Source organism: Nyctibius grandis, chromosome 2 (genome assembly GCF_013368605.1).
Source record: "Nyctibius grandis isolate bNycGra1 chromosome 2, bNycGra1.pri, whole genome shotgun sequence".
In the NCBI taxonomy this organism is placed as follows: Eukaryota; Metazoa; Chordata; class Aves; order Nyctibiiformes; family Nyctibiidae; genus Nyctibius; species Nyctibius grandis.
Window position 1 is genome coordinate 51789935 of NC_090659.1, and position 27858 is coordinate 51817792.

The 27858-nt window shown below is 40.9% G+C and overlaps 1 protein-coding gene across 1 annotated transcript in view; it reads right to left on the reverse strand.

Annotated features, from left to right (window-relative positions):
* The window catches only part of AFF3 (ALF transcription elongation factor 3), a 294827-nt gene that overhangs the window by 134782 nt on the left and 132187 nt on the right, over positions 1-27858 (reverse strand). The window contains exon 6 of the mRNA XM_068395291.1: positions 6555-6641. Within this exon, the coding sequence (XP_068251392.1) occupies positions 6555-6641 (87 nt within the window). The remainder of the gene's footprint in view (positions 1-6554; positions 6642-27858) is intronic.

The window sequence follows — 27858 nt, forward strand, 5'->3', positions numbered from 1 at the left end:
GTAATTGCTTGAACATTACCTTAACAATACAAACAGCATTGTTAATTGTTCATTCAGTTTCAAAGTAATTTTCAATTACAAGAACAAATCCAATATTTCTTTGAAAATCCATTAATTCTAAGGCTTGTAAACTTATTTCACAACAACCCTTTAATGGTGCAATTCCTTGTATAGCTATTACGACTCTCCTGCCCACTATTCATTTATTGATCAGCCAAAACTCGTCTATTATCTCCTACAAGTTTAGATGAGAAGACACAGGGAAGACCAATATCGTTTCATGGACCATTGGATTCCTGAGGTAGTATCACAGCTGGTCTTTCCTTTTCACATGTTGATATTGACAGCATCAAAGAATGGAAATACAGACTTTAGTTCTGGGTCTCCGAGATTACAAGGTCAACCTTGTATCACAACTGCAATATCTATGAATAAGGTGCAATAAATCACATCAGTTTTTCCTCATGTGCAAATGTTCACATATTTTATTCACAGAATTTGTTTGCATTCTTAAAAATTTAAAAGAAGCCTATAAATAGAAGGGAAATACAAATATGAACTACAACAAAAAGGTATATAAATTAAGGAAAAAAAGAACACTTTGCTATGGATGACAGCAGGGAAGGCATCCTCTATGTAACACTGCTTCTGAATAACCCAGACATGCACAGGAATACCACCTCACATACATGCTGCAGTGACAACTATAGTAAAGACTGCTCAGAGAGGCCAGGCACCCACAGCAACACGCGTGGTCATTTTTGGTGAGGAATTGGGTGCTGGACCAGATCCCTGGTCCACAGAGGCTGAGCAATGAGCCACATGCACAGCTCATCAAGAAAGGAAGTGTAAGTCCCCAGAGAGCTCAAGGATGCCCTGACTCAGCCGAGCTGAGATTTTGCTGCTGAGTCACTCAGAAGCAAGCCTCAGGGGCTGGGAGCCCCAAGAGCTTCTTGACATCTCGAAACGGAGGTTGGCTGGACTGCAGGCACAGGGGTCTCGAGGGCTCGGCTAGTCAAATCGCCTTGATCTGCACCATTTGCTCGGGAGTCAAGGCTCTCCAGACGGCATGGCTTTGATCTGTAATTTTTATGCTGTAATACACATCTGCAATTCACTGCCATCCTATGCACCTGCAATGCCAGACATGAAATTTTTGGGCAAACTCTAAGAGTTTCTACCTTCAACTGCAGTATGAAAAGATCTGTACCATGTTTCACATGCCAACAATAATTTCTCAATAATTTGAAATCGTCTACTTTTGACAAATTGCCTCAGCTTTTTGTGAATGCTTCTGATGAAGGGATATTAAAGACTGTTTTTTTTCTGGTGACTGAATATAATCTTAAGAAGTCAGAATCTGCTTGCAGTGGTGATGTAGCGACACATAAACTTGAATTTAAATGCCATTCTAGTAGCCAACCAGGCTACTAGAGGATGTTCGATTTCCAGAATAGTGAATTTATGTACCTAGAGAAGTTTTGGGGAAAACAATCATTTAGATGGAAATACCCCTGGGTTTCTAAAAGTGTTTGAAACTGCTAAACAAGGATCTTGGTCACTCTTTTACATTTTCATCAACCTCAGGAAGAATGCATCCTCCCCTTTAACTGCCTAGCAATGTATCTTAGAATCACAGAATAGAATCATAGAATCATTTTGGTTGGAAAGGACCTTTAAGATCATCAAGTCCAACCATTAACCTAACACTACCAAGTCCACCATTAGACCATGTCCCTAAGCACCACATCTACTCATCTTTTAAATACCTCCAGAGATGGTGACTCCACCACTTCCCCGGGCAGCCTGGTCCACTGCTTGATAACCCTTTCGGTGTAGAAATTTTTCCTGATATCCAATCTAAACTTCCCCTGGCGCAACTTGAGGCTGTTTCCTCTCGTCCTATCACTTGTTATCTGGGAGAAGAGACTAACACCCTCCTCGCTACAACCTCCTTTCATTGGCTCTGCATAGTGTCAAATTTGACATCAGCAAAACATATGAGCTATAACATTTTCACTTCTCCTTTTAACTGATTCCACTTATTCTTTAAAATAAGTGTCTGGATTCTCAACAAATTATTCTTGATAATACAAAATGCAAAAATCTCATAGCAAAATAGAGAATGCTCCCACTGAGGTAGGAAAAAAATACGTCTTTCTGTAACTTTAAAAACAAAGGTGAAGTCTTCAGTTTTGGAGATTTTTTTCTAGTGCATTTGCTCCAGCTTGTTAAATCAACAAGAAAGGAAAAAAGTAAATGAATTGAGCACATAAAGAATAGCATCACTATGATAACTTAGCTTCTGCTGAGAATAATCACCTGATAGCTTTGTGACAAGACACCAGTTTTCCTGGAGTGGATAAATTAATTCTCAAGTAACAAAATGATGGCTGATCCCATAATATTGCATACACGTAGCTAGAAATCAAACACCTGATCAACCTTTCAAGACATGAAATCACAGTAAAAATGAAGAAAGAGAGCAAAGCAAGCAGCAGAATTAACAGCATTTTTCCCCCCACAAGCGTAGTGAATTGATACCTGAGCATGAAAGCTCATTCGCACAAGCATCAAGTGAGATCTTATTTACCAAATTTAATTATTCATTTAAAGTTTATTTATTAAGATGTTTTAAATAAAATTACAATCAAATAATGCCTGATCATTTGTATGTAACAAAGTCTGACAGAGATAGGAGAAAGGAAAGCACACACAGCCTGTCACATCACACACTGATTCAATTATCCTTAAGCTTTGAAAAACAGGAAATAAAGAGACTGTCATTGCCCCTTCCTAGTAAATTCAAGAGTACAAATTAATTCCACAGAGAAAGAAAATTCACAGTTAAGGATGAAATGTAACTCTATGCCCTCTATTACATAAAGGACAGTTCCCTAAATGTGCTCTCCCAGTAGCACTGTGCTGGGAAACCTACAGGGCAGTGCTGCACATGTCAAACCTGACCTGGACTTTCCTTCTGTTCTTGTGCATTAATGCAGACCTCCCATGTTAATGAGGTACATCCCCCCCCTGTCCCCCAATTCATTGAGCATAGAGTTATATAGATGGAGACATCCACATGTGCAGTTTCAAATATTCGTGATATATAAACCTCAGTTATTTAGCTCTTGTTGCTAGACTGATTTCAAAACCAGTCTAGCTATAGTTGCTGTGGCCTTTGCAACTTTAATAGCCTAATTAATAAATTTCAAGTTTCAAGCTGTCAGAGCACTAATTACTTGAGTTGCAGGTTAAAAGCAGTTTGGCATGTATGGGAACTAATGATGCTGACACTCAGTTTCTATAGACAGAAAAGCAAGGATGATTTGCATCCTTGCAACAGGGCAGGAGTCCTACAAGCTTCTCTTTTTCTCATTCCCAAAATAATGAGTATCTTTACACTTGAGAACTGTCTTCTGTTAAAAAGGCTTGCAGCCTACTTGCTTCTCTGGAGTCGAGTTGGCTGGAAAAGGCATTGCAAATGAACTGAACTGATCTCTCAACATTGCCATAAAGACTGAAAATGAATTCATGGTACCATGCACTGCTTGGAACTAAGAGATGAAGCCGATGCCCTGAATTTAGCCTTTTAGTCTCTTCGCTGGCCTTGGCCACTGCTTGACTGACAGGCCCATTTCTTTGAATAACATGCAATCCACAACAGTTTAATGTAGTCCTTAGGTTTTAATAAGTTGGGACAGCTATGTAGCTTACCTGTGGGAAAGCTTCCTAGAGTTATGGAGACATCCCCTATGAGATCCAATAAAGGTTTTACATCACACTTTGTGAAAAGCAATAGCTAGCTTACGAATGTTTCAAAAACACATTTGAAAAATCAGGAAACCATTCTTTGCATTTTGGAGCCTGAAAAGCAGATGTCTTCTTAGCTCTGTGACTGTACATATTCAGAGGGAGCTACAGAAATAGCTTTTAATTATATTAAAATATTTTAAAATAGAGATGGTGTCTAAAATTATCATGACCTATGGCCAGAAATGCAGGATTTTTCCAGGACTCTGGTGAGTTTTGTCAGACACTTCATCTCACACAGAGCGCACTAATTTCTGACTATGCAGACCATGGAAGACGCAATACAGTTGTAATGTTATTATATGTACAAAAGTATGTGCATATATTATTAGATGAAATCTTGTCCATCCTAAGCTTAAATAAAATGGGAATTCTACTTTGTAATAGTGTCACAGTTTAAAGCTGGGCCGGCTATTAAACTGGTGGCAGATGCTCTCTATTAACCCTCCTCCCTGCCCCAGAAGGGAAAGGGAAAAGGGACAGAGACTTATGGGTTGGAAAGTTAAAACAGTTTTAATGAATTATAATAATGAAAAAGAGTATAATAATAACAGAAATAATTAAACATATACAAATATATACAAAACCAAGATCGAGCTCCCCCGGTGTCGGTTGCGTCACCACCGGCACTGCAGGGCAGGCTCCGGGAAGGCCCAGACTGGGCCCAACGATGGACGGGAACTGGATTCAGGGATGCACGGATTGGGATCAGGGGCAGCAGGAAAATGGACAGAGTCCTCTTCGGACACCGGACATGGCAGAAGGGGCGAGACCCTTGTGATCCCCCTGCTTTACACTGAGAATGACGTGTATGGGATGGAATACTTTGTTGGTCAATTTTGGGTCACTTGCCCTGTCCGCTCCTCCCTGCAGGTGCGACCCCCCTTCGGCTCTTCACTTGTAAGCAGTGAGGCATTTAGCAGTGACCTTGGTTTCTCTAAGACTAAGTACAGCAAGAGCCTTTCTGCATAACATCCCTACTGTTGCCTCAGTGATAACTATAAACTTCGAGTGTTATCAGTCCTAGAAGCAGACACTGTCTGCAAAACATGCAGTTAGTTTCAGAAAGTGCAGTTACTTAGAAGAAACTTAGCTGAAAGTAAAAATCACTGAAAGGAAAATTGGTCTGTTTTAGTCCAAACCAGGACAAAGAGAAAAGGAAACCACCTAGAAAAGGCTCTTTAAAAATGAATGGTAGATCTCTGAAACAGCTCCGCAGTTCAAACTATTATAATATTTCCCAGAGAGATGTATGAACAGGCAGAGAGAAAATGAGGAAGTCAATACCAACCATTATTCACACAACTTTGCCCTATGGTCTGTGGTTCTCCTATTCCTATATTTATCACATTTAGTTGTGAGGAAGTGCATTCACGATGGCCACACAGATACTCTGGTAGGTGTGTACCTTGCCCAAACACGTCTGCACAGGTGCCACACGAACACATTGTGTGGTGATAAGTATGGCAGAAACTGCAGAGCTGCAGGCAGTACTTCGTTTTTGTCATGCGTATCTGGGCACTTCACCTGCTTGTAAGCTGCTGATCCATCTCTCACTTACTGGACTTACTCTAACGTAACAAGCCTCTAGTCTGCCTACTGTCTTCAATCAGCTGTCTGCCTTCCATGAGCAGTGAGTTATTTCCTTCTTTTTCTTTCATAACATGCCAGAGATGTTTTGGTTTACACCCCTGCTACTTCAAAATCATGACACACTCATCCACGGAAAAGCTGTTTTACTGAAGGCAAATCTTGAAGGTTTCTTGGCTTTGTGGTTATAATTATTCTGTGCACTAAATTTTGCAGAATGGACTTAAAAGTTACCAAAGGAACTTGCTTTAACAGGAAAAAGGCTATAAATAGCATCAATACCATCTTTCAAGCTTGAACACTTTACGAAATATGCTTGTGGCATATAAACAGTACATGGTGATACAATGTGAAATTTTTATTGGCTCTTGCATAGGATATCTGACTTCATTCCCTCCTGACTTACCAAGTATAAATAACGTGGTTTCCCCAAGCTCATGTCAATGAGCTTTACCATGCTGCACTGCATCCTCCCTGGGATACACATACAATAGTGGAGCTGGTTTCAAAGTACCACCTGCAGGACCAGTGGCCTTGGTGCCTTGGGGGACCAAATACTTCCCTGGCAAATATGTCTGTGACAGTCCAGTGCCTCTGGCATCAAGGCACTGGGCTGCCTGCCTCTCTAGCAAAGCTGCCCCCAAAGCCAGGTTGGTGGCAGGGGATGTATGCCTGCTCCTCAGCCCCTGACTGCAAAGCCCAGCGTATTAGTAAAGCCCACCTCAGACCTCAATGGTTTCAACAAAAATCTCAGCTAGTGAAGCCAAATGAAGCAGGAGCAACGGATGCAAGTGGGAGCTTCTTGAGTAACAGCAGCTGTATGTGCCCTGAGGTATCAGTCAGGAGCCTCAGCAGGTACCTGCGGAAGGCATCACATCTAGGCATCACACCAGGGACACCTGCGGTTTTGCCTTGTGGTGAGGAACCCGTGACCCACACACCAGGATCAGTGCTGCTGCCAGGAGATATGCAAACAAGCCCCGCAAAGGCTGTAAGCAGGGAAAAGGCAGGGGATACTGACACATACATGGAGAAGGTCATCAGCACAGCATTAGCCTCAGCCCAGAGCCCTGATATGCTTAGCCAGGGCTCATGTAGGACATATCTTGAGGTGCAGGAGGCATGGTTCTACATGATGCTGCATGTCTTACCTTGTTTGGGAAGGGAAACTTGCTTTGTTCTGCCTTTCCTGGTGTGTGAATGGCTGACAGTGGTGGGGGCCATGAATGAGTCATCTCCTGAAAAACAGTATTGTACAGCAAACTGTTTAGAAAGTCAATGGAACAGGAGACAGTAACAGGTGTTCAGTACAAGACAGTAACAATATCAGTAGCAAGAATGCCTGGGGAGTGGAATATTCAAGTTACTATACCTTCTAGGAAATGTCCAGTTTACATATAATCTAGACAATACATGAGCTACATTGATTTTGATCACAGACTCTTGAGAGTAGTTCTGAAGCACCATTTCATTTTCCTGAATAGTTAATGCATCTGAAGTGCAAGAAGTTTCATTTTTCTGACAATCTGCAACCACATTTTAATCATGCAATGTGTTCTGGCTGGTGAGAATAACAGAACTTTTTTTTGTAGTATGAGAACAGAAATTTCAGTTCATGACCAAGTAATGGGGTACACACTACGGACTAATCATGAAATAGATTTCACAGACAAGGTCAGAATGATAAATGCTTAATACTTGCTCAACGGTTAATTCCTAAAATTGCCTTTCTCATTGTAAAGGAGTTGAACGAGCTCCTAACTGCCACTTGTTTGGGCCTTACACAGCAGGCCCGAAACAAGGTATGCTGCACTCCACCTTTGTCTCCTCCCTGTGTCGTTTTGAAGGCCATTTTTAATAGCTAAGAGACATATGTAGCTTGACCTGACTTGTATGCAGTCATTCTTGACACAGCTTCAGGTAGCAGGTGGACAGACCTTCAATACTGTTATCATTCAAGCCTGAATGAGTTGGCCTCCAAAGCAAGGCTGCTTTTGGGGAGGTGTAAAATAAAGACCTCAGAGAAGTTTCTTAAGAGAGAGGCTTCATATTCCTCTCTAGTGCAGGCTATTAAAGGACAGACATGTTTTTTGACATCTTCAGCACCAATAGACACAATATTTGGTACACAGTAACAACAGAATTAATATGAGAAGTAACACAGAGCATGACAACCGTGAAGAGTCGGCCCATAAGTTTCAAGATCTGAAGAGCAAATAACATCCTGTCTAAGCAGGGGGCTCGCTGACACTATCAAGAGTTTGCCTGGCAGATGCTTTGCCGGATTTTGATACCATTAGCTGACTGTGGAATTGTTTCTCGGCGATATTCCAAGGAGTTGTGCTGAGATCCACGATTAGTCCCAAAATAATAATGGAGCTATATTTCCATGACTCATTTCTTTTTAAAGAGAAAAGAAAATGTTCTTGTTTGAAAAAAGGTGGGGGTGAGTCTCTTGTCCATTCCTCATTAGTGCTGATGGAAGTGCTTCCTGACATGGCATGGACTGGGCTGGGGCATTTTTAACACAGAAGAAAGTCTCCGGCTGTTCTGCCAATGAAAGGATCATCCCTTTCAACATAGTTTATTAGTAATAAATGTCACCTTTAAAGCATTCGTGATAAACAGTTTATTTCCTAATAAAAACTACATTCTTTTATTTTATTTGAGGCTAAAAAGTTACATGATTTATTATACTTCTGTAAACTACGTGCATGCCTTTAATCAGGGCATCATCTGGTTTGCAGTTTCAGTATCAGAATTGCTTTGCTTTTCAGTTCTTTGAGGCAGATTGTTCATCTTATGACTTCCTTATCTGATAAGTGCCAGCAATAGCAGTATATAGTAATTCTAATACACAGTAAGTTCTTTAAACTCAGGCAACAAAAAACACAGGCAAGCAGATTGCCATTTGCTACAAGCACCCGGCACATGTGCTATTGTTTTCAAAAGATTAAGGAATTACATATTGAGAGATATTCCAACAGTAAGAGTTTATGACAATAAATTGATGAAAAGGAGATTTGCAATGTGAACATTTAATCATAAAGCTGTGATCTAACAAAGTATCGCTTTCTCATCTGCTTTTCTGTGCTTTTCCCTTACATGACCATTTGCTGACTTTCTAGAAACTGAGATGTTGTGCATATAGACTAAAGGTGTTTCCACCAGTAAAACCCCATTTCCAAACAAACAAAGTGTTTTTCCCTACAAGTTGAGGTGCTGAGCCCAAAAGTATGCATAGGAATGAACTATGTGTCCCTTTCTTCTGAAGGGCAATGCTTTATGTTATCTCAGTCAATCAAAGAATCAGGGCAGGCAGACTGGGAATATCTGGTGGCTTTGACCTAAAGTTATCCTACTTGTGAAATACGCTATTCAGTACTTATGATTTCCATTTGCCCAAGAAGCAGTTCCTCCAGGTTATATGGTGGGTGACCCCCACTGTCACCTTGAGGGAAACATCTTCTGAGAAGTCTGCTATATGCCACACAGAAACCAATCTGTTACAGCAGCAGAGTTCTTCCTTCCCACCTTGCCTGACAGAGACTGACAATGATGCCTTCATCCAGGGAAAGGACCAGAGGGCTGATTAAAAATAAGGGTGACCTTTTTTTTTGACATGTCAAAATCTTTCATTTCTTCTTTTCGCCAGGATTATGTCTCATCCGCACTTCAATGAAAAATGTCCTTAATGGTCTTTTTTTCAGCTATCTTCTCTTCTCCCTTTTTACTTTGAGTTGTGGTATATAATAAAGCTTTCTACATAATTTAAATTTGACGTAACCCTTTCTGACACAAAGATTTAGTAAGACCACTGATATTTGCCGGGGTTAATAATTGCCATTATCATGAAAATCTGAATGTGAATTTACTAGAATAATATTTTGAGTGGTGATCATATGGTGTATTTATCACTACACTTTGGAATTCAGACCACTATAAAATGAAATCATATTAGAAAAAAAATCAGAAAACTAACATGAAAAATACCCTAAACAATAGGTTGTCACCACTGAGGAGTGGTGAGATTTAAATGTAGTAAAATATTTTTTGAAAAGAGAAACATTAAACTATGTGCACAGTCTCCTTCTGGCTGCCAAGAACAGAATCTCAAAAATCAGAAGAAAGGATTTAGGTGTCCAGCAAGTGTCAACACTTTGCAAGGTCAAGCAGAAACAAATCCAGAATATGTCCCTGTGAGCCAAATCTCATGATTTTAGACTCTGTCTGAAGATATTTGAGACAGATTAAAAAGCACTAGTGGTGACATATGATTATATCAAGATCTTTTTTTAGTACATGGTGTGAAATGTTTGAAAATGTAAGACCAAAAGGCAACTAACTAACTAAATAGAAAGGGCTAAACTTTTATTGTTAAAACAAACTTGCATGCACAGCTGCTCTTTTCCACTTAGCTAACTTGCCTGTCTTTGGAGTTCAGGATTGGCAGTATTGGCATAAAGCACCCACTGGACTGAAAACAAGGTTTCAAACAGACTGATAAAAGTTTAAATGTATTTAAGATCCCCCACACCTTCAAACTGGTGTTAGAATATTGAGTGATACAAAAGATTTTTGAAATTAGAAAGAGAAAAAAGCAGGGATTATTTTTCGCGTAAATCAAACAAAAAATGAGACCAAAAGACCTTGCACCAGAAAATGTTCCAGCCACTACAAGAGAATGGTCTAATTTCAAACCAATTTAGATCCTCTCCAAACCTGATTGTTAACCTTAAAGTCCTGACCAATGTTAATTAAAGGAGGCACTGAGAAGCCATTTGGGGTCCAGAAGTCGGGAAAACAAAGATTTCTGGATCAAAGAAGGAAGCTCTGACTAGACTGCTTAAAAATACATGTGGATAAGCACGTGTGCCCAACTGCAGGACAGCTTGTTTGAGATGACAACGACTGCCCGCCTCCTCCTGCGGCCAGGCGCACAAGACCGAGGGGTGGCTCTGAGACCCCCTCTTTTTTTTTCTTAGCACACATTTCTCCTTGTGAGGGTTGCAGTGATGTTGTTTCACACTGACATCTTTGCGGTGGTGGTGATGGCACGTCTCATTCACACGCATATTGTAACTCTACAACTCTACTCGTCTCCACCTGTAGTAAATCAGTTTGCAGCCATTACATATAAATGTCCAGTTTTACATGCTATAAAGGTCCAAGCCTAGTTAATTTTAGTCAACATGCCAACTTGGCTTTTCTTCTTACTGACGGGAAAACCTTCAAAGAAAGAAATCTATAGTATTGCATATCCTTGCTCCAAATTCAGTTTCCGCAGCAACAATTAAGTTACGAGACATTTCTTGTGGATTAATGACTGCTTGGCAGTGTTTTGTTTGGGGCTTTTAACCCTAGCTTGTAGGTAATTTTTCATGAAAAGTACCATGCAGAGGTAAATAATAGTATTCACTCTAGATTTAAGGCAATCCTATTTATCTAGTGTGATCAATCTTGCTGTGTGGCACATGATACCAGGAATGGTTGAACTGATTCAGAAAAATTGTAATTAATAAAAAGTAGGGAGACCAGTATCACCTAGATTTAAAGTCTAGCCACATGTATTACCTTGCTGCTCATTCGCTGCCAAAACCAGAACTTATCATCAGACCATTAAGAAAATTGACTGTTTAATCCTCCTCTTTGCTTGTGCTCACCAAGCCAATTTTTGATTCATAATATTTTGTCTCTCCACAGGTGATGATTTAAGAAATGTTTGTAGCATCTCATAAAGGACCGTGTCAAACACCTTCTGAAAATTACTTTAGCTGGCTCAACTTCATCTACTGCTCTATTGACATGTCACAGGAATTATAGGAGATTGGTGAGACACAATTCTCCTTTGCAAATACTCTGCTGGTTAGTTCATGGAGACCACAAAGGTTCTCTCTTTACAGTTACCTACACTAAAATGCATATTTTAGGGAAGCATTAGATGTATTTATTCAGCTGTAAGTCAAGGCAACACAAAGCTAACGCAGAACTTTCCAAGACCCTTTAGCAAATGATCACAGGACACAGCTTGAGAACCTCTAATCCAGTTACTCTCCTGTCTTCATAAAATAGATTGTTTTTTTTTTTAACACAAGAGACTCTCTCTTTAGCTGCTGTCAGTTGGCAAAGATCCCTTTCAGTTCAGTGAAGCTACGCTACCACTAGCTGACAACATGGCTATGATTTTAGTGTCAAACATCCAAAGCAAAGAGTCTGACACTGAAACTTTTGGAGACTATATTGAAGCTGACAGCATTTCACTATGATAAGGTTCCCATGATAGGAAAAGCAAATTTTCTTTTTAAAAAATTGACTCCTCTAGTATCTGTTATTGCTGCAACTTTTCTAACCCAAACCTCAAATACACACCTGTAAAATCGAAAGATAAAGCTGTTTCTTCTTGTTTCTTTAGGATGTCACTTATCCAAACTACATCTACTTAATTCTTTTTTCTTCTTCCTCATAAACCTCGTAGTTTCCTTTGAGCACTTGTTAATTTTCCTCTTTCCATTTCAGCATCTTTTATTTTGTCATTATCCTTTTGGTAACATGTTATTCAGAACTATCACAGAATCATAGAATCGCTTAAGATCTTTAAGATCATCAAGTCGAACCATTAACCTAGCACTGCCAAGTCCACCACGAAACCATGTCCCTAAGCACCACATCTACATGTCTTTTAAACACCTCCAGGGATGATGACTCCACCACTTCCCTGGGCAGCCTGTTCCAATGCTTGAGAACACTTTCGGTGAAGAAATTTTTCCTAATATCACCACCCAACAAAATATCTTGTAATTTTCCAGCTTCTGTTGTTTCCCGGTTTACTTCCTTTCCATCCACTTATTTGGGCAGGCTTTAATTTATAGTTAATATTTATGTCATGTATGATGCAAAATGCTTTCTAAACTTGAGATAAGTGACAAATATGGTTCCACCCACCCAGTAACTGAAGGATGAAATAAGGGAACTACTATGAGTTCCCTGTCATGGAGCTGAAATAGCCATAAGGACACTTTACGCCAAGCTGGGTGTCAGTTCATCACTGAACCTCAATCAGCAGTTCTTCTCTCTCCCCTGCTCCTGCTAAAATGATTTCAAGGAGTCACTTTTTTTTTCACAGCAATCTGCTGCAAAACACATTCTACCACATTTCCCCTTTGGCTCCAGTCCCAAGACCCTTCAAATACCTTGTTGCTTTCTGTAATATGAATTCTTTTCAATAGGCTTCATTGGTAAAATATCCAAAGATATATGACACTCCAGGGAAGAGTGCTTGTCAAGGAATTTTTTTGTTCTGAGCAAAGAAATAAGGTTAATTGTGACTGTGTCATTTGTGCTGTGCTTGGTTCTTTGACATGCACGGATGGGCATCAGCTGAAATTGTTTCATAGAAACAGGACTCTGTGTATGTTTGTGTGTGTGTGTGTGCACGCGTGCCTGTGGGGTGGGGAGAAGGAAAGTAAAAAAGAGAAATTAGGCCCTTGGAAAGGGAGAAGGTCAGAGATTTTGCAGACTGCAGCATTAAAGAATGTGTTCAGCATTAAATCTCCAGATGTTTGGTATCTACAGAACTAAACCACTCCAAATCATCAACATTTGCAACGTGATCTGTGGATCAATTCACTCTATAGCAAATCACAAATACCAGTGCAATAAGTTTCTGTTTGGAATATGTTATCTCTGCTTTAGCGGAACCATCCTGCAAATAACCGCAACATTTAGTCAAGGTTCATCAATCTAGGACAGATAAATGTAAAAGAAGGCTACAGCTGCTCACTTATCAGACTCATTTAGGTCCTTCATTGTATGATTATAATTATTTAACAAAGAGTCTTGAAAATTTTTATTCATTTTTGGGGGACCAAACGAGCCTATAAGCCCAGAAGCAGCTATGGATACCCAAGAGAAATGTGGGTTAATTCTAAGAGCAAGTGTTAACTAGGGTATAACCCATGCCATGCTCTCTCATATCAGAGTTTAAGACAGAAAGATTTCCCTCTAATTATCAGGAAAGGAAGAATGTGTACCTTTACAGGTAAACCATAGAACAGAATTTAGAGGGTTTCCTTAAAAATGTTTCAATATTCTTCACTGAAATGAAAAAAAATGGACAAAATTTCTCCTTTAGTTGCAGTGATGAATATCTCTTCTTAGCTAAGAAGCTATGTTTTTAGATTAATGCATTGGGCCATACGATATGACAAACTGTCTGAAAACCAGCCTTGCCAGGGCAAGCTGAGATGATGTGGTTAATCAAGGTACAATCTTTATTAGTGCATTAACCTCCTGCACCCAAGGACTGTGGATTCTAATTCCCGAATTGCCATGCAAGACTGATGCAGCTAGTCTTCTGGTCTCAGTTGGCAGCAAGCTAACAGAAGTGGCTAATGAAGATGAATAGCTGCCTCTTGGGAGTGGGGGGAGGAGAAAGAGGAAAGGAAAAGACCTAGGATACTTCAAGGTCCAGATCTCTGCATGGTTTCAGATAATAATGAAAAAGTGCACATAGTCGACATTTTCAGAGATCATAATAAGCATGTTAATTCTGCAGTCTGCTACCAAAGCAATGGTAGTGGCCTCAGGATTGCTCTGGAAACATTTCAAGAAGTTAAAACAAAGGCTACCAAAAATAAAGATCACGACACTGGTCAGGGTCTTTCTTACCCTGTTTTTGATGGATGATTGTATTAATATGGACAAAGGAGCAGACAAAAAAAATGCCCAAAGCTAAAAAACAGACATGTTTACTAAGGAAAACGTGCAGTTTGGAGAAGACAAAAGTACCACCACGGTAAATATTTAGCAATACTGAAATAACTTTGCCGCAAATGCATGTAATGTTTTAATATAAACATCCCTTTATTACAGGCAAAAATATGCTGCTAAATGTAAGGAGGTCATCAAAGCAAGATTTGTGGGGAAAAAAATCTAGGTTTTTTTGAAACTAGACAAACTTTTCAAGTTTGTTACTCTGTGGGAGGCTGGAAGCTTTCTGATAGGTACATTAGTGGTCCTGGTTCACCCCCTGGACAGAAAGTGAAATAGCAGGTCATCAGTTTGCCCCAATTTACTCTTAGTTCCAGTCTTTCACACTCCTGAAGCCAGTTTAAGAGGACTAGGGGTACCACAAAGACTTACATGGTTCCTGGGAACCCCAGGGCTCATACCAAGAGCTCTTTTGTGCATCTACAGTGGAGATTCACTGGTGGGTATACAGTGACAATTTTAGCTCAGCTTGTTCAGCCAACTGATTGATTGAGTATTTCAAGCTTCACAAACTTATGGGTAACACAGTAGTGCCTGTGTGCTTTGTTCGCAAGACATTACATGAAATAAATATCTTGTGCTCTTGGTTAAGGTTTAAGGTGCTACCAGAACACCTTTTGGCTAATGTACCTGCAAAGGCTGCCAATTATAACAAGAAGAAAGAAAGCTTCTCTTCTGTGCTACTACAACAAACTTCTTGATCAGTGTGAAAATATGACAGTCAGGCTAAGAAAAGTCCATAGAAAGAAAAAAGCCAGAATTGAAGTACCAGAAGTCAAACTGCTGTCAAATGTAGCTCTGTAAAGTTTAGCTCCAAGAGGTTTTGCACTTGTGGTTTCTTAATAACATTAGATGAAATGTGCTCAATTTACAGGTGAAAATTACATCAAGCTGGGACCTCAGACTGTGGAGCTGAACATCAAGGCAGGTGCTCTCCTTCCGTTTTCCCTGCCGTAGCACAGAGAGGTTCTGCAAGGCAAAGTGGCCTGTAAATCCTTCCCGGACAACCTTGCATGGATGTGGCTGACTGCAATTAGTAAACAATTTTGTTTATGATGCTCTGACAACTTGGGAATCTATTCATATACAAGTCATTTATCCTGAATGAGATTAAGAAATCAGTGTAGCACTGCGTGCTTCAGTGTATATGAATTCAACCATCTGTTCTCAAGGCTGCATCGTGTACCTCCTAGATCTGAACTGACAGAAGGATGTTAAATCTTGATGGCTCGTATTCTAGAGCAGCACAGTGGTACAATGTGATGGCTGAAGCCAACAGAGACCAGTTCAGCTAAGAGTACCGAGGTGTACAGAGTTTAACACAGACAAACTCATGTCCACAAATGAAGAATACCATATATTCCTGGTAGAGTGTGACACTGAACCAGGAAAAGAGTTAGAGATCACCAGAGGACAAGCAACTGAAAATAATCACCCAACATCTCCTGCTCTTGCCCAAAGAGCTCATTCCATCATTGTGTATTGGAAAATGGAGAAGTAAATAGCACAGTAAAACTGGTGAAGCCAATGCTGTAATAGCCTGTTTTTTTGTCCATTCTTCAAAAATGCTGGAATTCTGAGAAGGTGAAAAAAGGAACAAAAAAAGATCACAGATATTTACAGAGATCAGCCCTGTTAGACTAAGAGGTACTATGCTTGATCTGCATAAGCATCTTCATAGGGGAAAAAAACCTCTAACATGGCTTTTAGAAAACTCATTTGTAGCCACCTGTCAAATGTCCCAAGGTAAAAGGTAGAACCTCTACTGAGCACCTTCAACACGATTCACAACAGATGACTGAAAAAAATTAAGGTTGTTCATGCTTAATAGCAGTCCATGTATACAAAACCTCCAAATAGGTCTCAGTGGAAAATGTTATCAGTTCACAATAACAGAAAAAGATGAAAACCACTAACTTCTTGTATCATGAGCCAATGGACAGAAGGACAAAAAGGCAAATTGAAGTTAAGAAAAAAGAACAATGTCTCATGAACTGGTGGCGCACTGCTGGTATGCAGTGTTACAGAAATTACTGTCTTCATCTCTTGAAGTCTTAAGATCAAGAAAGGATACTTTACTGAATCATATGCTTTAGCCAAATACAAGATAATGGGCTCAAAACAGTGGAGAGTGGCTGCAGTTATCCGGCTTGTTACACAGGTCAGAACACTACTCAGACTGGGTGATAAAATACACCATTCAGATTCACATCTAAAATGCACCTAAGTGGGATTCTTTTTCTTTATTTTGGAGCTTCTTTTTTAATCCATCAAAATCCTTACCATTTATGGCTCTCAATACAGGCTCTCAATAAATCAAGAAAATATGTGAACCATTTGTATTCATGTGTGAATGCTAGGTACTGACCACAAAAGCAGTGATTATGAGAAAGGGATGTTCCGTTTTTCCATTGTGTTTTAGAAAAGATAGAAACAAAAGTTTGCTCTTTCCTTATGTATCAGTAATCTATCACCTGTAGTTGTCCCCTGCTGCTTTTGACTGTATAAGGTCCAGGTGCATCACAATTAACCTTGGGGATTTAACTAAGGGGTCAACACGATGACAGCATCTGCCTGATGCTCTTGCTATAGTCAGCAGAAAAGATAAAGACACCAGCATGGGGCACAACAGCGGACCTAAGATCTGGAGCATCCTCTGGAAGTGACCTTCTATATTGTCTAGCAATGGAGACGGTTGCTGTACTCAGTCCTAAAGTGCCTCAGACTGGGGCGGGGGGTGTGAGTCTGACCTTGTGCTCCTTGGAGCAAAGCTTTATTTCTTACATGCTTGTATGGCACCTAGCACAAAGATTTTGATCAGTGCTGGGCCTCTCTACTTGCTACAATAACACATACAAGTTGAGGGAGAATTCACAGATTACTTCCTGGCAGTACTATCCTTTCAGCTAGGCTGCCCTGATGCTTTTTCTTAGACCACCTCCTAGGTTATGTCTCTATCTTCAAATCTGAGAGCGTTACCACATTTCTGTATCTTGGCCATCTGCATAACAAGATGAGAGTCAAACATGCATAAAACTCCCCTTCCCTACCCTATGTTTCTTGGAAACATAAATACTCCACATGACCTTTTAATACCTTCACATTAAGAAGACATTGCTGTTGCAGAAAGGTCATCTGTGATCATCTAAAATATTTTCCTTAAATATATAGACAACTCAGGTTTTCCAGTTTTAATGTTGTGGGTAGTGAGAAGGTTAGCCAGCTGGCTATCATCTTTTTCTTTTAAAAAGTCACATTTGGACTCTGTCTCAGCCTGGAAGAGCAGCTGGACAGCAGAGGAGAGCTGTGATGCTCCCCATCAGGTGCCCAGCCTTGATCACTGACATCAGGTGTGCAAAACATTATTCCAGCAAGTCTGTCTAGGCACAGTCACTACCCAGGGTGGCTCTTTGCCTCCTGTTGTCTTCAGCAATGCATATGCCCTCCTTCCCTTGGTAGGCACAGAATAAAGATGGTTTCTGTACTACCAATCTCCCACTCCAGGGCCTGAGGAATAAGCCCTAGCCAGAAGCAGGAGTCAGGTGCAAACATCCTCCTTTTTCCTCCAGGGTTCCCTGGGCAAACAACCCAGATTCCCCTGGAGAATCAGCCACCCATGCTGGAAAAAATCCAGCGAGGTGTCAGAGTGGGGCTTGGTGCTAGAGCCAGAGGCTGGTGGGCCTGCTCCAAGGCTCTCTGTGATCTAAAAAGCTGGCCAGATCCTTCTGCACTTGGAAAAGCGAGTTAAAAGCACTTCCTTTTCCCCACATGTAGTTCAATTCCTATATGTATATGTGGGTTACAATCTCTCCGGGACGAGCACTACCTTGTAGCATGTACATGGCACTGGGCATAAGGCTATGATTTTGCTCAGAAGTTACCAGGAGCAGCAGGTTTTGTTGACTTTTACAGTGGTAAAAATGTCAGCACAAGTGGGCAGAGACTTGAAGGACCAGGATAGTTACTCTTAGATAAATTACTTGATAACTTTGAGACTTAATCTGCAGTAAAAAATTCACAAAGCTTGCACAGTATAGTGGTAGAGGTTCTCTACCAAGGGTATTTTATCCTGTACTAAGGATATTTTATCCTTTACCAAGGATAGCTGGTTCATGTTAGTTCACAACCATGTAGTTGAACCTCTTGAAAACTACTACTGCACCTTGAAATGTTGAATTTAGTGATCTGTGAATTGACAGAAACTTTTGTGGACAAGGTCATCCGTATTTTAGATGGGTGACGTGATTTCCTTTTTGACATCTGGCAGTGTTGATGTTTGAATGATTTTGTCCAAAATATGTGTCAAAAGTACATGGGATAGGAAAAGAGGAAGAAAAAAATGTACTGGAAGACTCCTCAAAATAGCTGAAGAATTTAGTAGAGGAGTCCCACCGGCTGCACTCTCCGTCCAAAGATGGAGATCTCCACTCTGAGACCCCCATCCATGTATGCCATGAACCCTCGGCAATGCAAATGGGACTTAACAAGGCTGGAGATTTCACTGTTGAGAGCAGAGGCAAAATTAAAATCTGGAAAGAGTAAGACCCAAGTCCTGCTGCTGTGTTTCAGTCTTTGTGTGGCTTATTGAGGCAAAAGCAGATAATCAGGGCCTTTTGCATCACAGTAAAGGTTTTAGTAAGCAGGGCATATTAGGCTCCTGTTATAATAATTTTTATCTGTTTTGCAGAGCCAAAGTAACAAATCAGCAGGTACAGACTCTTTTTTACATTAATCTGCAGGTTGTTTTGGATGTTTAGGAGAGAAGTCCTGTGACGGGGCCAATCAGAGGGTGAGCACATGGGGCACTGCCCCTGCTTGCAGAGCTGGCACAGTCACAGTCCCTGCACCACAGAGGCTGTAGGTTCCTACTGCGGCAGCCTCGGAAAAAAGACCCAGACCTGCATCCTGAAAAGACTGGCAAGGGTGGGGAGGGGGCTTGAGGCCAGTCCCTTGTTGCTGTGTAGAAAAATGTCAGGCTTGCCAGCAGCACGGTGCTCCTGGAAGCCCTTGCGAGGGCGTTATGCACAGGCGGGGAGGCCGCCCAGGCTGCCGCAGCTCACCATCATGTTCTCAGAAGCCAGTGCCAGAAGCACGAAACAGCACTTGCCACGTCTCCCTGCTACATGGGGTGGCCTTTGGGTAGCTGTCGGAGGCAGGGAGTGCCTCTTCGTTTGCCCCAGTTGTCCCTAGGCAATCTGGCATTTCTTGTTAAAACTGTTTTTAAATTGTGCTTCTCTCTAGCTGCAAACACACCCACGGAGAAGTGAAGGAGACTTTTCTTTAGCTGTGCAATTCACTCTTTTCTAGTGTTTCTATTAAGTGGGTTCTTCAAAGCGATCATTGTCTCAAGCTCTGCTTTAAGCCCTGAAACAATAACATTTAGTGCTTATTGTACACACTGGCTTTCATTTGCAAGGTATTCTGCAAACTTGAATTAAGCATCCCAGCATCCTTGTAATCTCTGTAAGTACCATGCTATTATTACAAGGTAAAACACGTAAAACTGGAATTAAGGTTGAAAGAAACTTGAGTTAGAAAATCCCTTAAGAAAATCCCATTGTTTCCCTGTCCCAGCACAAGTGGTACTGAGGGTGACAATGCCATTCTGTGACTCCACTTGGAAAAAATAGTAGAAGGTATGAAAATATGCACTGAAGCCTTAACTCTGCTCCTAAAGCACGTGTTCTGGCTTCATCCATTATACCGTTTATTTCACTAAGAACCAGAGTAACACTAGCATCTTATTCATTGTTGTAGGCATTGTCTGCATAAGAAATGTGCATCTATTTAAAAAAAGCAACCGTTTTAAACCACTTTAACATAATAAGTGTTAGAGATTGTATGACTGCTTTGGTTTTAACTAAAATCAAATACATTTAGATTCATCTAAATTGGTTAAAACCAAATTAAATGAATGGAAAGAATAACAAATAGATCTTTGAAATAGTTTGTAAGTAAACTTGGTTATGAAACAATTAAATTGAACTGATGAAACACCCGTATGCACAGAAAGCCTACACGGACTCACGTATCATGCTGCCTCACCATCTCTGGGTATTCTCTGCCAATGGTGTACGAGACTCTCAGTACAAAGACAGCTTGGTTTTACAGCTAGAATGCTATGAAAAATGACTCTAACAAAAGTTTTTACAACTCTCTAAGACATTCCTCAAGATGTTTGCCAGCAAACAGTAGGTGATTATGAAATTATAGGCTGCATCGTGACAGAGGTATGCAAGGAAGTAAGATAGTTACAAATGCTTGTTTATTTTTGAGCTCTTAACTACACATGATTTACTTATCCACTTTACAGCAGAGTTATTCTTTTGCTGTCATTTAAAAAAATGAGGATGTATATAATTTCTTTTTTTTTAACCTCATAGAAATCATGTGGGAAAATTAAAGTAATACATAAAGAAAAAGGAAATAGGGCATACCATTACCACTTTTTAATTATGTTACCTATTTTTTAGAGAGCAAGGAATCAGGAACAGCTGCCTTAGCATTGGAAATTTAAATACTAAAAGTCATGAAAGGTTGTTTTGTGGCAGCAAATGTTAATTTCTGTTGACTTCTCTTCATGAGAACCATCAAACTGCAATTCACTGCAATGAGAAGGTCCACATAATGTCTACATATTGATTAATTCCCACTTAAGCCTTCAATGACTTTCCTACCCAGGGAAGGATTTCACCCCTGTTGATTAAAGGTAGTCCTTTAGGTCAGTACTTTTTTTACTTTGAAAAAGTTTCTTAGTAAACAAAGCAGTGGATACATCTTTCAAAGCTTTAGTATATGTAGAATCCCATCAGAAGAAAGATCACAACACAGAGCTTTTTCCCCTACCAGCAATAAAGCATAAATAAGAAACGCACTCAAAATGAAACAGAGACAGTTGGTCTCTGGTAAAAGAGTACTGTAATCACGAACATTTCATGCTTTTTGTGTGAGAAAAACAGGATCCTGGAATTATGCCAGGCAGCTTAATATAGTCTGCACGGGCAAGGCCATGGCATTCAACCGGTGTATGTTGAGAGGAGAAATGATGATCTAGAGGGGACTCACAGAATCGCATTGTATCACAGAATGGTTAGGGTTGGAAGGGACCTCTGGAGATCATCTAGTCCAACCCCCTGCCAAAGCAGGTTCCCCTAGAGCATGTTGCACAGGGTCATGTCCAGGTAGGTTTTGAATATCTTCAGAGAAGGAGACTCCACAACCTCCCTGGACAGCCTGTTCCAGTGCTCTGTCACCCTCAAAGTAAAGAAGTTTTTACTCATATTTATATGGAACCTCCTGTGTTTCAGTTTGTGCCTGTTGTGCCTTGTCCTGTCGCTGGGTACCACTGAGAAGAGTTTGGCCCCATACTCTTGACACCTGCCCCTAAGGTGTTTCTAAGTATTGATAAGATCCCCTCTCAGTCTTCTCTTCTCCAGGCTAAACAGACCCAGCTCCCTCAGCCTTTCCCCATAAGAGAGATGCTCCAGTCCTCTGATCATCTTTGTAGCCCTCCACTGGACTCTCTCCAGTAGTTCCTTGTCTTTCTTGAACTGGGGGGGCCAGAACTGCACACAGTACTCCAGGTGTGGCCTCACTAGGGCAGTGTAGAGGGGGAGGATAACCTCCCTCAACTGCTGGCCACACTCTTCCTAATGCACCCCAGGATACCATTGGCCTTCCTGGCCACAAGGGCACATTGCTGGCTCATGGCGAACTTGTTGTCCACCAGAACTCCAAGGTCCTTCTCCACAGAGCTGCTTTCCAGCAGGTCAACCCCCAGCCTGTACTGCTGCATGGGGTCATTCCTCCCTAGGATCAGGACCCTACAGTTGCCTTTGTTGAATTTCATTAGGTTTCTCTCCTCCCAGCTCTCCAGCCTGTCCAGGTCTCGCTGAATGGCAGCACAGCCTTCTGGTGTATCGGCCACTCCTCCCAGTTTTGTGTCATGAGCAGACTTCCTGAGGGTACACCCTGTCCCTTCATCCAGGTCACTGATGAATAAGTTGAACAAGACTAGACCCAGTACTGACCCCTGGGGACCACCACTAGCTACAGGCCTCCAACTAGACTGAGCACTGCTGATCACAAACCTCTGGGCTCTGTCGTTCAGCCAGTTCTCAATCCACCTTGCTGTGCACTAAGCCACACCTCCTGAACTTTCCTATGAGGATGTTATGGGAGACAGTGTCAAAAGCCTTGCTGAAGTCAAGGTAGACAATATCCACTGCTCTCCTCTCATCTACCCAGACAGTCATGCCATCATAGAAGGCCATCAGATTGGTCAAGCATGATTTCCCCTTGGTGAATCCATGTTGACTCAACTAATGCAACTCTGTTCAGAACACCAGACATAAAAAATACTAGTGGTACAAACTCAGTCCATCCCCAGTGCTGAATTACATCAACAGAAGGGAACTCTGATTACAGCAAAGCAAAGCAGAGTGGCCTACCAGGGGTTGTGGCAATTATTCAGCGAATAGAAACACTCATAATACCTGTGCACAAGACAGACTGAAGTTTTAAGACAGAGTATGTTATAAAGTGAGACGAGCAAAGATAAAAACTGTACTTTCAAATTAATGCTTTAATGCCAACTAGCAGTAAAGCTTTTAGTAGAGTCTGTTTGGTTTTATTGATAGGATCAATGTGTTGAATCCCTATCCATATTTTAGCCCCAGTGCCTAGACTCATATCGCCATTAGTTTCTGATGCTTAATCTCATTAGTACAGCTATTTGTATTGATATACCCAATAAGGTTGCTAATACTACCTTAGCTAAGTGTTATTTATTGTATCTGTATATACAACAATATTAACACAGTCAAGCATCAGCATCGGCACTTGAGGGCACCATTAAATTCACCCAGTGTTCAGTGAGAGATTTAATGATGGATTTAATAGTATTAAATAGGAAAAAATGCCCTTGGCCTTTACATTCTCATTTAAAAACATATAAAAGTGTAGTAATTCAGGCAGTTATACTTCTTTCAAAGATTTTCCTTTAAATCACGCTCAGCAATACGAGATCAGCTGTACTTTGGCTGTTATTGTATCTTGACCAAAGACAGCAGCCCCTGGCTTATCAGAATTACCAAACTGTTGGCAAATTCAGCTCAAGTTCCTACATCAAATATGGGTGAGTTTACTGCTAAAACAATGAAGACAAAGATCGGTAGAAAATTAGCACTATGGCATTGCCTGTGAGCTACATGATAGAGACTTCTGTTAACAGCAAATGTAAGCAGAGCAGTGAAATAACCGGCTATTAGGTTTTTATGCTGATTTTTTTCATAGAATATAAATAGGTCGGGGGGTTTTGTGCAGTAGTGTGCCTGCTGAATTTTCCCATAGCTGCATTTACCTTGCTTTCTTTTAGTCTCCAGGTATCTGTTACTGAATGGACCTACTGATGTTCTCTAGCCCATCAATGAGAGAATTTCACCCAGAAAAGGCAGTCGAATGGCCTTTTTCTGTCTCTGGAGCAATTGCACCCTTTAGGTCCAAGGAACTAGGGCTCAGTTTGACACTGGAAACTTCCTTCATACACTGCCCAGCGAAGTCTGTCTCCTTAGACTCAACCACCAAGTGGGTGGAAGAAAAATGTTGGAAGGCAAAGATGCTCTCTACGTGACCCTCACCGGTGATTAGAGGGTCAGCTAAGCACCTGTGAGTTCTTCCTAAGCTTGGGAACTGTGGGCCATATGTGCAGGCTTTCAGTGACTTCCATATGTAGAACTGAATCGTGAACAAGCAACTGTTCAGTCGCAGGCTTTTTTTTTACACATTTTCAGTGTCTATCATGAAAAAGATTATACAAACACTTATACTAGCAATATGAATACTGAAAATTAAAAGATAACAGTAAAACCATCATATTTGAATTTGAAACCAAATTAAAAAAGTTTTTTTGCAGCAATTTTGGCATTAAAGAGAATATGGATCAAATTAAAATTATACTTCCACACACATGGGTAATAACACTTACAACTAGATCCTTAGCAGCAAATCATGCAAAAAAACAACAACAAAAAAAGCCCAAGTGACTGCTTATCAGGAAACATTCACATTTTCCTCTCAAATTTCCCTGCTTGTGAATAGTTCTACCGACACAGCTACCGGGGCATTTTGAACAAACTCGCTATATAACATCTCACAAGATAATTTACCTAGTTCAAAGCATGAGTTATGCAACAGAGACAAAAAAAGGGACAGGCCATTCTCATTTCCTCACACATCCAGACATGCTGGATTTATTTCATAGTGTTATATAAATGTGTATGTGTTTGATTCCACAGTGCTTTCCAAACCAAGGGTAAAATATCATTGATGTTCAGCCACAGCACTGGTGGAAAGAAGCCATACAGGGCACACAGTTCACTGCACAACAGGAAGGGGATGGGGAGCACGTTAAAGGAATTATTATCCAAGGATGACAAGAAATCCCATTTCTTATCAGACAAGCCCCCAGGTCTCTGATGTCATTTCAGAACATGGGTCTTTGGCTGTTACAGATACAGCTAACATCTTTATACAATGAAACACACGCTTCTCAGTTTATCTATTTCAGAAAAATGAGCCAATACAGAAAACTAGATTCCTGTTTGTGCCATTAGAGCAAGGTCTCCTGCATCCACCTGTACATTCCCATGATTTTGGTGCATGAAACCTTGGGTGGATCTACAGCTAAGGCTTAGCTTATACATCTGTAAGTGTGGTGCATGTGTAGTATGCATGCTTGGCACAGTTATTTTCGATAAGGAAGTAATTTTTAACTAATTTCTTAAAAAAGAATCTTAAGTGGTAAGGTTTGCTGAGAAAGTACCAGTACAGGTACCACAGAGCTGCCTTCTCTTGCAGTTGACAATGAGATTTTTTTTTTATCATCTAACCACAGGCAATCCAGTATTAGGCATTCCTGAAATGGCTTTGTAGCCCTTTGCCTTTGCTTTTGGATGAGATACTTGTGGTGAGTCTTTCAGAGGCTCTAAGCTTTACTTCTGTCTATGGGTGCTCAGAGACAGCTCCTGTTGAAGTCAATGGAAGCTGAATGCCCATAAATAGGAAAAAAAATAATTTTGCTAGTGGCAGTAAGGATTTAAAAATGCTTGAGTAGGCAAAATCCTTTCCTCAAGCTGGCTGCTAAAATGTTATATTTTAAAAGATTGAAAAGGTTCATCTAGAATTTCTTCTGTTGGTTAAATAATACTTACACAGGCTTTTGCATGCCGATTATGTATAAATTATTGTATAATTACATCATTACTTTAATTAGATTAAACTACATAATTGGGATGTCTAATTACAGAATGAGGGGGAAAAAAAGGTAACTTACCCAACATTAACTGTAGTTCTTGAAGAGGGGCTGTCCACATGGATTTTGCTTCGGAAGCAAGTTTCTGGTGTGGGAGACACTGGTTTCCTCTACCGTGGCAACACCTGAAGTGGCCCCAGGTGCACCACCCCCATCCCGACCCTTTCAGGAGCACCAGCAGTAAGGTTGTCATGGGGAAGCCATTTACCACTTGGTACCTTCACCAGTAAGGAATGCCAGAGCACTGGGCTCCGGGTCAGCAGGGAGGGGAGGTGGGTTGTGGAGTCTGTGTGGAAAACTCTTTGTGAAAAAACACAATTAGTGCCGAGGAAGCTGCTTCTCTCCTCCAAGTGCCGGTCCACAGAGATCCCATTCTTGGTAATGAACAAGCTGCATTTTAAATCCAGAGGTGGGAGGAGAAATCTTACCCAAAGAACAATGGGGGACAACTTTATCAGCACTAGCCTCTGATTTTCCAACTGGAATTGAGGACTTGGAGGTGTAAATGAGTAAACAAAGCATTAGGAAGCAGGTCTGAGTACCTTGGCAAATGGAGGAGAATCAGCTCTGTCTGCAGGATACTCTTTAGTAACCCACAGGAGATAGGAATACAGTCCAAAATGCACCTGGACAAGTCTGCGTAGGAATAAATTGGCTTCTAACCATTTCAGATCAGACACTTGAGCAATTTTGGGGTATCACCTGAATGTGCCAATCCTATACACATTAAATGACATCTCGCTATCTTTCTTTGTTGTGAGTGAACTGAGATTGTGGGAAAGAAAACAAGTAGATGGCTAAACTGATGGAGTTGGGAGATCAATGTGAGATCATAGAATCATAGAATAGTTTGAGTTGGAAGGGATCTTTAAAGGTCATCTAGTCCAACCTCCCTGCAGTGAGCAGGGACATCTTCAATGAGATCAGGTTGCTCAGAGCCCCATCCAACCCGACCTTGAGTGTTTTCAGGGATGGGGCATCTATCACCTCTCTGGGCAACCTGTTCCAGTGCTTCACCATCCTCATTGTAAAAAATGTCTTCCTTATATCTAGTCTAAATCTACCCTCTTTTAGTTTAAAACCATTACCCCTTGTCCTATCACAACAGTCCCTGCTAAAAAGTTTGTCCCCACTTTTTTTATAAGTCCCCTTTAAGTACTGAAAGGCTGCAATAAGGTATCCCCGGAGCCTTCTCTTCTCCAGGCTGAACAACCCCAACTCTCAGCAGAAGTCTCTAAAACTACCTGCAGGCTGTGGCATAATCTAAACACAACATTTCCAGTGTTGAACTTACATTGTGTCTGGTCTTTATTCAAAGCTCTCAGAAAAATGAATGCTATAGGGTGGTGAAGCGATTATAATTTTTTTTCTCAGACATACAGGTTTTAAAGATTCACTTCTGTACCTTCAGAAGACATAGTAAGAGCCTGTGAGGAACTCCATCCTGAAGCTGGAATGGCCTGGTAAGGTGGGGAGATCCCTGCAGGGAGAAATGTCTCATGAGAAGTGAAGCTGCAGCTATATAATTTTTGGCAAAGGGACCTAAGATTTGGGACCTCTCAGAATCTTTTGATCTTAGGAAACAATTTCAGATGAGGCTGAACTTTGTCCTTTGAAGGATGAGGCAGGGGTTGGGCAAGCCAACCTGGATCTCTCCACCATTCTCTAGGAAAGGCTCCTTTCAGGCTGTTGCAAGCCATGTTGAAATGCCAAGATGAAGGTCCAGCTAGGAATACAAGGTTTCTGCAAATAACGTCACTTTAGGATGTGAAACTACATGATAATTGTGAACGGGAGGCATAAATGCCTCATTATGGTCTAGACTCCTGGTCTGGATCCGCTCAGTGAAGCGCCCCACACAGACACTGAAAGAGCAGTTCCTGCCCCAAAGAGCTAGCAGTCCAAATACATGAGATGAAACTCAAGATGAATGCAGAGGAAGCAATACAATGAAACAATGACTTTATTTTGACTAGCAAAATAGTCTTCATCTCACTAAGATTATGTAACACTATTTTGGCAGCCCAGCTGTTACTAGGCGTATTTGTTATTTTCATCTTTTTCCTAGAAGTATCACAGCACGTTTAAGAAGTGGGCTGATCAAAGGCATCATCCACCTCTGTATCCTAATCAAGAGATGATCAGTAAACTGAGGGCAAGACAAGTAAGGGCCAAGAAATGCCACGTTTGACAACAGAGAAAAATGGATGCCAGCAAAAGCTGGTTGAACGTGCAGGTTGGCTCAGTGTTCCTTCTCTTTTTTTCCCCCGGCAGCTTGGACTGAAATGAAGGTGGTAATACCAAAACATCATGACATGAGCTGGTAAAATCTTGCTGTCAGGCTCCAGTAACAAAGCTGGTAGATGTATTCTGAC